Genomic DNA, 13,728 nt, shown 5'->3' with positions numbered 1-13,728 from the left:
GCTCAAACGTATATAAACAGAGCAGCCAAGGATAAAAATGAAATCATATCAATATAAGAAAATAGAAATCATATGAATGCAAAAACAGAAATTATGTGAACACCGAACTCACAATAGATATGTGAACCCTTCTCACACACAGGAGTCCGAAAGAGGGACAGGTCAGCCGAAATTGCCTAGGCAGAAGGCGACCTCTTAAACACCTAATGCAACAACAACAACAACAACAACAACATAAATACCATACATGTTGGTATATATATGAAGACTTACTCATATTCCAGAGATATTAGATTGGTTCAATGCACAAACAAAAATACTGGTATGTTGTGTGAACTGATGCTCATGAACGCATCACTGTTGACTTCATGGATCTGTGACCCTTTGTCTCGTGCAGGATTAGCGTGTAAAGTTTATGAAATCACGTGCAGCATATCGTGATAAGAATATAGACACTCTGTGATGACACTTGACTGATTGTTACTTTTGTCATCAAGTGGTACACATTGGAAACATCTCTTCTTGTGTACATACTTCTCTATATATTTCTATTGTTCGAGACTGGTGAATATCCGGGGTAGAATAGGTCTTCAGCAACCATGATGCTTGCCATAAAAGGGTGGTCAGGCTGGCTGACTTGATTGATGCATGTCATTGATCTCAAGTGCATGGATCGATGCTCATGATATCAATCAATAGATTGTCTGGTCCAGACTCAATTATTTACAAACCGCTGTGGGCTACAAAGTAGTATGGGTGTTGGAATCAATGAAACTCATCTTCTGAGTCAGCTTCTGATCATGTGCAATGATTAATATGTTTTTACACGTGCCACATATCGACCACCTTCCCGAGGCAAGAGAGTTAACTGACTTTGAAAGTCCAGTTTCCACCCTTGCCGAACTAGGCTGGAATTCCTGGGCTCAATCGTAGCGCCACCAGTGGCTATTACGTGTTATGTCTTTTCTATGCCTCCCCTATCGACCAATCAGATTCAACCTCTCGTATCACTTGCATTTGTTTCAAACAAAACGGTGGCGCCCAGTCAAGACGATCTGATCGATAATCAAGATCTATATTGTGATAAAACGAGTCTTACATCGTGAAGTGCATTAAATCATGTGAGCACCTTGATTAAAAACATGAAAAGATTTAGAAAATATCTGTTTACAAGGAGTTAGCGGTGCACATGTTTTGCAAATCCTGCAGTCGACCAAAATCTGCATGACACCCTACGAACCGGATTTCGATTTCGGTGCACGATTTTGATTGGACTATGCATAGACTCGTTAGTCCAGCCAAAATCGAACTCCATAATACCAGCCTAGTTCGGCAAGGGTGGAAACTGGACTTTCATAGTCAGTTAACTCCCTTGCCTCGGGAAGATGCATATCGACAACTTGAGACCCCACAATCATAAGACCCCGAAAATGTATCACTGAGATTCGCTTTGCTCGAAAATTGATAGACCCCTGTAAATTCCTGTATTTATTTATCTTTAAATTATATATTTGCTGTTGTTTCAGTTACATTATATGTTGATATTCATGTTTGATAAATTGATTCTTTTTATGACATTTGATTATTTGAGTGTTAGTTTACATTCTGTTTGATTATTTAATTGAGGCTTACGTAGGTGTTAATCTAATACTACCCATATACTTGATGGTATCTCAGATTTACTGGGTTTTTTTAGGTTGATTGAAAAATGTTTAACTTTCAAAACAATATAGGATAACTTATCATACCTGAATGGGTGAGTGAGTTGGTTTTATCGCCGCTTTTATTAGTATTGCAGTTACATCACGGCATGTCAGCTTAATGTGTGAGGAAAGCCCGAAGTGATGCAGGTCTCAGACGTTTGCCACTTCGGTGAAACCCACGAGCACGGGTATGGTGCTGACAAACCTTGAAGCATAATTGGGGCGAACCAGGATTTGAACCCACAATCATAGGTTTCTGGTGTGCCCAAGGGATGCAACTCTGCACATCAAATTGCGGCGCCTTAGACGACTGGGCCACCCGTGCCCCCTCATATCTGAGAATACAAGAATATTGGGAACAAGTTGTTAGAAAAACGTCTCTTTCCCCACAATCTTACATGTCTACCTTTTTCAATAACACACTCAAACTACTTCAGTTCCAGTAGGCTAGTTCTATGGTGCTGTCTTGTTCAAGAAACTTGTCATCAGAATTATTATGCCACACATTTTTTATTTTTCGTTTCATGGGCCACGGCTCCTACTGACAAGCAGCTGGAAAAAAAATAAATGAAACATGAAATATTTATTTTTATTATGTCTCCCGCTAGTAATATAGACCAGCATATGAAATAGATGTATTTGTCTAAAGTCAAGTTTTTTTACTACCTATGGCAATCGTTGTGACAAATTTAAAAAACTAGTTTAATATGTTGTATCATAATGTATCCTTTTTACTGTATTTTTGTCATTATCATGCATAAAAATACTCAGCCAAAAAACTCCACTTTTATGTGGGTTTCAAGGAAATAAGCCTTACCAGATATTGTGATATTTTTGTGAGATTTTGAAATTATGGTAATTGTCTGTCAGTGCATAATCCATTTATTCTTCTTGACAGAATGCAGGGTGATTTCACAATACCCCCGACAGGTAAACACATTGGAAGAACACATTATCCGTTTCCGACGCAAATTTTCCCAAGCTGCTAATGATGATGAGCTATCAGATATCATATTGATCCATAGTGTTGTTCCGGGGGATTAGCTTGCACTGAAGCCAGCATCCGATACAATACATCATCACTGGTGGTCACCTGGTCACACACAGGGGCACCTGCTGCTGGAGTGGGCAGTCGCTGACCAATGGTCAGAATCAGGCAGTGGCAGCTGGTGTTAATTATCTAATGACTGCTTGAGTGCTGATGTGATGGTGGACGTGGAATGTGGATATTTATCATTTGTTTTTGTGATTTTAAACCATGGAGTTTCATTCATCAAATTTGGAGGATGAAAATGTTTCTAGTTTCTACTGATGTAATTTAATTGATCTTCTTTATGGAATCAGGACAGTTGTCAGTTTTACTCCACTGGCCAACTTAAGCATCAGAGGAGATTTTGAGCAGGGAGTTTCTGGTAATTTGTGATTGACGACATGCTGCAGATGGCATATGTGGTTAGGTGTGATTGACGACCGCTATTGATGGACACGTGGTAGATAGCGCTTGTTTCTTTCAGAGACCATTAACGATGAGACGTATTGCATCCATAGTGTCTTGAACAACTGCAGTAACAAGTGACAAATTCAGAATGTTGAATTAAATTTCGACATTTAGTTGAACAGTTGAACTGATGGATGAATTGGATCAGCAGGTGGACACTTGTGATGCATTGTTCACAATTCCTATAACTACAATTGCACAGGAACCTTGTGATGGAACGGTTAGTTGAGATACAGAAATGGTCCTGAGAGATGTAGAAATGTATTGACAGATGACTGTTGACTACACACTAATGATGGATGGGAATACGTCATGCTATTCAAACGGACATCATTTCAGGAATGGAAGCAAAATGGGGCAGTGAATTGATATAACAGACACCAGACATTGCCAACACCACTCATCTAATGGTTTTTGGTGACTTTCACTCATCGATCACTCACTGGCTCCAATGATCAGTCACACTATAGAAAAACGGTCCTGATTGTTTACGACCTTGCTATCAGCGCTGATATAGACAGTCCGGAAGGGAATATAGTGGAATGGTATGGACTGTCATCAAGTCATCCAGTGTAAATAATGAAACCAGTGACTGTGTAATGGTCAGTTGTCATGACATCACCAGAATGACCTAATGGATATGTCAGTCAATTATCCATAAGCATTCATATTGCTGACAATAGTACATGTATTGACTACAGTTTCTGAACATGTGTTGGATGGCTGTGTTGCTGTGAATATTTTGTTTTTGGATAGTTCAGTGACAACTTACATTGCCATGTGTGTCCTTGACCTTCGGGGAATGTGTCCGATCGCAGCGTTATGACATCATTTTTGTGACTCCGCATCACGCAGCATTCAGTCATTCATTGATGCATTAGTGAAGTATATGCATTGAATGAGGATTGATCAGTGGCTCAAAATATGATCAAAGTGAAACCATGGTTACTGTCATTCCATTTGGTTAAATAATAGAAAAGACTTATTATTTCTGAAATATAACAAGGAACATTGTAGACAAAATATTTAGTTGTTGAGAAAAGCGTAAAGTGAAACCAGTTTTGCTGTTCAAATTAGTCATGTTACAGAAATTATCTATGCTGTTTCTTTAAGGTACTTTGAAGAAAAAACGATCAACCCTTGAAAATTGTGATCATGTCTTAAAAAAATCTTCACAGTTTCAAATTCATATAAGAATTTGCAGATTTGAAGAAGAAAGTATCAACTGTTGAAAAATATGATCAAAATGAAATTGTGATCTTTACCCAATTTGGTTTTGTCACAGAATATATCCTCGTGGTTTCGAAAAAACATTGTATGAAACACCAGTTGAAGATGAAACCAATGTTACCTTCATCCAATCTGGTTATGTCATAGGAAAGATTTATGTAGTTTCTAAAACATATCCATCATCTAGACTTACTCCTTGTGTTATGGGCTTCTCCAGGTCAGGGCTGTGTTATATGTGAGTGAGATAGGAGGGGGTGTTTTCAGTTCTCTGATCATAAACGACCCTAATTAATCTTGATGTCCTTCCTGGAGTTAACGCAGTGTACAATAATCTCTGGATATGCAGCTTTTGTGGATACTCTTAATGACTTCGCAGCAGGAAATATGATACACTGTGTATGCTTGGAGGGATAGTATGTCGTTGGTGTCAGGATGAAGTTGGCTGTTGTTGATGTAGGAATGAAACAGATACATTTGAGGGCAAGGACCTCTGATGTTAGTGATGTTTGAAGGACAGTCTGAAAGTACACGAATCATTTGTTACTAAACACTGTTTGATTAACAGCATATCTTTCTGTGATAAGGTTTCATAACTGAGAGTGGAGTAGAAGATACGATCTCAGCTTATTGACCATTGTCTGTCGATCCTGATGTTTCCTTGCATGGATGTGTTTGTGGGGGAATGTCATCCTCTTGAATGATGCTGTGAAGACAACTCTTGCACTATGTCTGCAATCTAGCCTCAGTTTGGATGATGAAGCTGATTGTTCTTCCTCTTTGTGATGCAGCTTGGAATGGATGATCAGTTGATAATATTGATGAAATATGTCATACATCCTGACAGAAAAAGAGAAACTGGGAGCTAGTTGTAGTCACACAAGATGAGATAACTGAGGATAATTGATAACAACTGAGGATAATTGATGATTAGATCTTAGGTGATGATTTTGACTAATGATTAGATCCTAGGTGATGTTTTAACTGATGATTAGATCCTAGGTGATGATTTTAACTGATGATTAGATCCTAGATGATGATTTTAACTGATGATTAGATCCTAGGTGATGATCTTAACTGATGATTAGATCCTAGTGGTGATGATTTAAACTGATGATTAGATCCTAGATGATGATTTTAACTGATGATTAGATCCTAGATGATGATTTTAACTGATGATTAGATCCTAGGTGATGATTTTAACTGATGATTAGATCCTAGGTGATGATCTTAACTGATGATTAGATCCTAGGTGATGATTGTAACTGATGATGAGATCCTAGGTGATGATTTTAATTGATGATTAGATCCTAGGTGATGAACTTAATTGATGATTAGATCCTAGGTGATGATTTTGACTGACGATAAATGATGAATATGATGATGTGGGATGATGAGTAAGATGATTACTAGTTGTTATGGTGTTAACTGATGATTATGGTGATAACTTTATCTAATAATAAAGTACGATTATGACGACAACTGATGATAACTGATGATGATCATTATGGTTATGGAGGAATCTGTCGTCAAGAAGATTGGGAAGTTCTAGTCGTGGATCTATTCACAGCAAGCGATCACCAACTGAGCTACACAAGGACTTGATTTCCGTGTAATACCACCACTGCTTGAAGGACATTAGCAGTGTTGAAGGATGGGCTGACATTCAGTTCGTATCAGTCCAGCTTGCTCTTGTGCTGACTACGGTGCCGACCACGGTGCCGACCACGGTGCCGACCATCTGGATGGTGGTGGTTTGGATGGAGGGATGTCTGTCTGTTGAGCCATTTCGCATCCCCAGGCCCAGAGTCTACTCCGCAGCTGATGTTGCTTATATTGAACAGCATGAGAAGGTTTTTGTTATTATTATCATTTAAATATTATAAGTGTTACTATTGTCCTTTTTAAAATAATTCTTATTCTGAAAAAATATCATGTCATTTTTTAAACATTTTTAATTATCATTATTGTTTAATATATTTATTGTTGTTATTTACAAAAATCATGCTTATTATACAAAAATATTCTTATCATATTATTTAAAAAATATATTCATTATTTTGTTTTTATTATTTAGTACAGATTAAAATTAACAAATGCAGCAAAGAGGGCTTGGGTGATCCTGGCACAGTCAGGCTGGTTAGGCTCATCATCAGCTCAGGGCCCTTGCCCCCTCTACACGCAGCCCAGACAGCGAATGGGACTTCTCCCAGGAAGCACTGCTTTGTCGAACCAACCTAGAACTTTTCGGAGAATGTGAAGACTCCCCAACATTGTGCAGTACCCAGATTGTCAGAAGGGCTGTATTCCTGGCAGCAAACCCGGGTACTCTCCCAGTGTCAGTCAACAGATTGGGAGGTACCAAACCTAAGGCTCTGAGAACAATGGGGAGTCAGACAACTTGGCACTTTGGATGCAAGAGTGACATTTTCAAAGCGAGGTCCGCATATTTGCCATGTTTTCCTGTATCTTGTCAATCACATCAGTGTCAAAAGGGACAGAAAATTCAATAATATGAATGATTTCATAGAATTTATAAAAAAGGACAAGATCAGGTTGGTTGACCTGGATACGTCTGGGGCTGTATAGGGGTCTATTCCAAAGTATTTTGTATTTATCATTTTCCATTACCCTCCACATATTCTGGGCCGTACCATGGATGGACCACTGTCCAAACCACAAGCATGGCGAAGACGGTAATAAAAGGATCGAGCCATGCCATCATGTCACTTTAGATACTGTGTTTGTGCCAAAGCTGGGCATCCATTGACCATATGTTGTACAGACTCATAAAATTCATTGTATAATCTACATTTCATGTTTATGTTTTGATGCAAAATCACACATTGACGGTTTTGAATGGGAAGAGACTGGTCCTGATCAGGCCACTTTTCAGGCCATCCGACTTCATCCAAGCATAGGAATCTACAGGGTTGCTGATCTTCTCAACACACTGCGCATTAACTAGATTCTGGTCTGATATAATCTGGCACTTCATGTGGTTGACACTCATTTCTGTACAGCCCAGCAGTACAGAGCCATCTACAGAGTCAACACTGAGATTGAGATTATGTCCCACATCCTTGGCTCGTTTATGGAAACTGTGGAATGCCTTGTTTTGATTATGAGTCTTGACATGCTTCACAGTAGGATCATCAGACAAATAAATGTGTGCAAAAGTGACAATACAATTCTATCATGAAGAACCTCCATGTTAATCAAACCACGCCCTCCCATTATGGTTGGTAAATATGAGCCACTGAGGGAACAGCGAGGATGGTGGGATCTATTGTCTGTCATGATGCTTCGTGTGAGGGTGTCAATGCCCTTGACTGTTGTAATGAGAAGTGATTTTTTTTTTTTGCTTGACAACGGTATAAGGAGCTATACCAAAACGTCGCTTTTTGCAGTATTAAAGAAGTTGTTATCCATAAAATTGTGTCGTGAAATGAGAATTGGTTGGCAATGATGGCTGCCGCGTGTTCCTTATCAGTTCCTGTTTGCCTGCACTGAACTCAGCATCAGAAGAACTTGCGAGGTGGCTGCCTGAGGTCACATTGTACAATAAACAGTAACTTCATCCCCATCTTCATAACAGGGCAGATAGTAGGCATGTGACCGTGACAGGTGGTGTGACCGACAGGCGGTGTTACGGTGACAGGCGGTGTGACCGTGACAGGTGGTGTGACCGACAGGTGGTGTGACCGTGACAGGTGGTGTGACCGTGACAGGCGGTGTGACTGTGACAGGCGGTGTGACCGACAGGCGGTGTGACCGACAGGCGGCGTGACTGTGACAGGTGGTATGACCAACAGGCCATGTGACCGACAGGCGGTGTGACCATGACAGGTGGTGTGACCGTGACAGGCGGTGTGACCGTGACAGGTGGTGTGACTGTGACAGGCGGTGTGACAGGTGGTATGACCGACAGGCGGTGTGACCGTGACAGGCGGTGTGACCATGACAGGCGGTGTGACCATGACAGGCAGTGTGACCGTGACGGGCGGTGTGACCGTGACGGGCGGTGTGTTGTCACGGTGGTGTGGCCGTGACAGGCGGTGTGACCGAGACGAGCGGAGTGACCGTGACAGGTGGTGTGACCGTGACGGGCGGTGTGACCGTGACAAGCGGTGTGACCGTGACAGGTGGTATGACCGTGACAGGCGGTGTGACCGTGACAGGTGGTGTGACCGTGACAGGCGGTGTGACCGTGACAGGCGGTGTGACCATGACAGGTGGAATGACCGACAGGCGGTGTGACCGTGACAGGCGGTGTGACCGTGACAGGCGGTGTGACCGTGACAGGTGGTATGAGCGACAGGCGGTGTGACCGTGACAGGCAGTGTGACCATGACAGGCGGTGTGACCGTGACAGGTGGTGTGACCTGGCTGATTGTGCAGTATCCTGTCCTCATAGTGTGGAGTGTTGCTCATGTTATCAACCACTGGTTTGTTTTGCGATATAGCTATAATATCGCTGATTGATGTGCTTTATCACTGGGTGGTGGGATAGCCTAGTGGTTAAAGAGTTGGCTCGTCACGCCAAAGACCTGGGTTTGATTCCCAACATGGGTACAATGTGTGAAGCCCATTTCTGGTGTCCCCAGCCGTGATATTGCAGGAATATTGCTATAAGTGGTATAAAACCATACTCACTCACTCACTCTTCACATAGGCCAATGTTCAGTGCCTTATCCTTTCACAAATAGCACTCTAATTCCATCATACAGATACTTTTACGTTATATTCTAAAATGTTTTGACCCATGTCCACCATATTGTTTCTCAGGAGGAATCAATGAAGGCCAAGTTCAGGGAGGTGTACGGCGACATCCCACTCCACCTGGTGAGCCTGTACAGAACTAAACCCACCCTGGGGCTGGCGATAGAGGGCGGGGCCAACACGAGGCAGCCACTCCCACGGGTCATCAATGTACAGGTATGATCCAGAGTTTTACCACACACAACCTATACACAGAAGACATGAGACTGGGAGGTCTGGCTATCGAAATAGATTATGGAGATCGATAATCGCGAACTAAATATTGATCAATTATCGATAAATATCAGAGAAGCCACTGGTGAGGAGTGACACATTAGTTCATTGATTACTTTGTGGATGTTTGAGATATAACGAAAACAGTTGCTTTCCGTCTTCGACAATTGACATTACTGATAATAACAAGTCTGTTTTGGTAAGTTTATGTAAGTTATAATCAATGACAACAATTTCGTATCGATAAGTGTTAATATTTCTTCTCATCAACGATAATTTTGATTATCAATGTTTTCAGCCAGCCTTAGAGACGCTAGTCGCTGTAGGCAGTTTGGGTTGTATACTCCCCAGGGAGTTGAGAATGATAAGTGGAATGCATACGGATCCACTGGTCAGGGAACAAATGAAACCGCATTTGAGCAGATACCAGTACCTGGATACCTGCAGTATAGAAATGTATAAAATAATAATTAGAATATATTGCTGAGTGTGGTGTTAAACAACAAACAACCTAACAAACAAAAGGGTTCACATCAGTGGTGTTTGAATGTACCGGTAACACTGGTCCAGTCAGATAGCGATTTGTCACACAGCAAAAGAAATACATTTAAAATTTTGACTGACCAAAATTCATGTCATGTCAGTAGAAGTGGACAGATTACGATAATGTACATGTGGATGACTAAGTGTTGTGTGATTGTTGGTGATGTGCTCTACTCCACCCTGGTCACAGGTTAGGTCCAAAATATTGGGGCAATTTAGTATTGGTTAATTTCGGGACTGGTCATTTATTGCAGGGTGGGGGTGGGGGTCAGAGTTTTATGCACTAATGTACAGAAAATGATGACCCTTGGATGACCCTCCCAGTGTCCTTGTACATTTTGTCATGACCCTCCCTGTAAAAACAAGATGCAATTTAAAATACTTTGTATTTTATTATATACTGTCCATTTTTTCATGACCCTCCCCAAATATGTGAATTATTTTTTATGACCCTCTTCTAGTCATATTTTTTGGTGACCCTCCCGATTCCCTCTGATCCCCCCCACACACCCACCCTATAATATATGACTGGTACCAGACATTCTATTGAACACATCAGATGGAATGGCAATTTTTAAGTTCAAGGTCACTATTTTCTTTAATTTATCTTGGTTGATATAATACTTAAAACAATAAAATTGTTACACTTTTATCATGTGAGAAACATGAGTTTCATCAATATCTTATATCTTGTATTTTAGCCTGGAGGATCAGCATTCGAGTCCGGTGGTTTAAAGGTCGGCCATGTGATTCTGGAGGTCAACGGTCAGACGATGGTGGGCCTTGGCCACACAGACGTAGCCAGGGCCATTGCTGAGGCCTTCAAGAACAAGCAAGCGAACAAGATGGAGTTGCTGGTCACAGAGACAGGTGTGGAGGTGAAGGGCGTTGATGCTGCTGGCGGGATGGAAGAAAGGGACTCAGGAAGATTATAGCCAGGAGGACATACTGAGGTTTACAGAGGGAGAAGTGTGTAGCAGGGTGTCAGCCAGTGACAACCAGTGACAACCAGCCACAGAGCTTACCACTGTAGTCATGTGACCAGGTGTTGGTCTCCTTAGAGGATTCAGGATTTTTCGTCCCATATCCAGCTCAATAACTAGTCAAGGTGTCATTTCCAAGTCAAGGTGGCTGAAAAAAAACGGGGTAGACCCCTCTGCCCCGCTGGACCTGCCAGGGAGCTGGGATATGCCTGGAAGGACCAACCTGATGAAGATTTGTTAAAGATGAAGAATGTGGATGCTTTTGGGGGAGGTTTAGCTGTCAAATATTTATCTGAGGGATGGTGACAGACAATGGATTCAAAACAATGAATATTGAATGTGCAATTATATGTTGATGACTGAGGATCTGTTGTTTCACTGAAGTCGGTGACTGCGACCGCCTGGAGATGTGTTGTGTGGGATTCTTCAGCAGAGGCTTATGATGGATGGATAGTATGAGAACATTCTACACTGCCCATACTAGTGAAGGGGTTGACCGACGCGAGTGGTCAGAGATGAAGTAGTCTTAGATGATGATGATGATGATGATGATAATGAATACTGTTGAAGATAATGGAATGGGGTTGCCTATACCTGGTTCACGTGGCACAATGTTCTAGGATATGGAAAACTCATGTATTTTGGATGCTCATGATGATCCCAGTGAGATGAAAACTTATTTTCGTGGGTGGAACTCTTCATGGCATCAGTGCTTGTCAATCGTCACAGGAACTTGTCTTGAGGCAATGGCATTTGTCTACAATATCCTCCAAGACATCACAATGTCCAGCATGAACACTTGTGTCAGTTGTTTAGTACTAATGTCTACCCCTGGGATTCTGGGTTACACAAGGTGTCCGGCAGCCGATGCTGGTCGTAAGAGGTGACTTAGTGGATCAGGTGGTCAGGCACGGTGACTTGGTTGCCTCCATGTTGTCGGCCCCCATTGACGTAGATCGTTGCTCACAATATCGATCAGTGGATTGTGTGGTCCGGACTGGATAATCTACAGATTGCAATCATATAGCTGGAAATTTGCTGTGTGGCTTTAAACAACAAAGATTTGTTTTGTTTTTTTCGTTGTTTAACGCCGCACTCAGCAATATTCCAGCTATATGGCGGTAAACAACAAAGACACACACTTCTGTGTACAGTATTCACATATTCTTGGGAATGAATACATCAGCTATGTTGTTTCAGATAGACTGTATTTAGGAGCCATTGTATGATCATGATGATATCTCATGCATGCATAATGTTTTCATAAATTTCATTAATCTTGTTTCTCATGACTTTCTTGTCAAGATACATGAATTTATATTTATATGACGTTTTTATAGAGCTACTTAAGCGTGACCAGGTGATCTTGATCCACATTGATGTTTTTTATATATTCGTGGATCACTGTTCACATTGAATATGCTGACAGTGAATATCTGAATGGCTTTTGGGTCTTAAAAATAAAGTATCGATATTGACACTGTGACCCGTGGGGTTACAGGATATATAATATAAGAATATAGCACCCCAGCATATCCTAAGAGGCGACAAAGTGGCTTGGGTGGTCAGGCTCATTGACTTGGTTCAGGTCATTGTATTCCAGCTGTATGATGGATGCTCATGTCAATCACTGGATTGTCTGGTCAGACTCAATTCTGTACAGGCCGTCATCGTATAGCTGTAATCTTGTGTGCAGCATTACCAAGACACAAATTGAGATTATGGCAGGTGTGTCATGAGAATCGAAAGCCTTACTTTAGTTGTGCTTGTATATATTGCTGTTGTATATTAACTCCCCTGATTGAGTGGTTTTATATGTTTTACATATCTCAGTTTTAGCAACCCGGGGGAGGTATATTAGATGATATTTTCTGTTTTGTGCTCTAGACCATGTCGATGTCAGTGACTTCAATTCAACACATCTTCATTATCACTGGTCACATAGCGGTCTGTCACTAACACTTGCAGCCAGATTGCGTCCTTGAAGACTATTTTGATTACAAGGTCGTGATAATCGGCCATTATAAAGCCAAGATGTCACTGTGTGGAGGGACATGTTCATGGAGGGTACCTTACCAGTATTATCCCATCAATGGATCGCTGTGCACTTAATTACATTCTCTGCTCCATGAGGATCATACAACCCATGGTACCTAATAACGTGGGTTTGCATTCACATTAACATTATGTAGGACGACCAGGCACTGCTGGGTGACAACAGGCATTATAAAGATGAGAATGTAAAGCCAATGGTCTATCCTACGCTACATGTTCCAGCTCTACTGGATACAGACTAGGGTTTCGGCCATGTGGTTAAAATGCAGACTTCTTGCAGGGTGTTACCTTGACCTTCAAGGGGCGGTCGGGTAGTCTTGTGGTTAAAGCGTTGGATCATCACACCTAAGATCCGGGTTTGATTCCCGACATGGGTACAATGTGTGAAGCCCATTTCTGGTGTCCCCCGCCGTGATATTGCTGGAATATTGCTAAAAGCGGTGTAAAATCAAACTCACTCATTTAACCTACAAAACTAGGGGTCCCCAATTTCTAATTTCAAGGGTCCAGACAGAAAATATGCCATGGTGTACTGTACTGTATTGTAAAGTTTAATAACTAGGTACTGTAATTACAGGAACTGTATATTTCTCGTCAAGAAGTTGGTGCAATGAATAGAATTGTGTATCCCTTGGGACGCAATATATATATTTTTCGCATCCATTCTATACACTTACTGGACGCACAATTCCGCATCCCATAAAATCCTGCTCTTGAATCAGTA

General features: G+C 41.4%; 1 protein-coding gene across 1 annotated transcript in view; it reads left to right on the top strand.

Annotated features, from left to right (window-relative positions):
* LOC139458672 (whirlin-like) overlaps positions 1 to 13,728 on the top strand; it is a 46,547-nt gene extending 32,819 nt beyond the window's left edge. Inside the window, exons 15-16 of the mRNA XM_071240086.1 lie at positions 9,217 to 9,366; positions 10,668 to 13,728. Coding sequence (XP_071096187.1) covers positions 9,217 to 9,366; positions 10,668 to 10,901 — 384 coding nt within the window. The 3' untranslated portion in view covers positions 10,902 to 13,728. The remainder of the gene's footprint in view (positions 1 to 9,216; positions 9,367 to 10,667) is intronic.

This window comes from Haliotis cracherodii, unplaced genomic scaffold, assembly GCF_022045235.1.
Source record: "Haliotis cracherodii isolate W230 unplaced genomic scaffold, xgHalCrac1.p SCAF_13, whole genome shotgun sequence".
Classification (NCBI taxonomy): domain Eukaryota; kingdom Metazoa; phylum Mollusca; class Gastropoda; order Lepetellida; family Haliotidae; genus Haliotis; species Haliotis cracherodii.
This window is presented reverse-complemented; position numbering and strand designations above follow the sequence as displayed.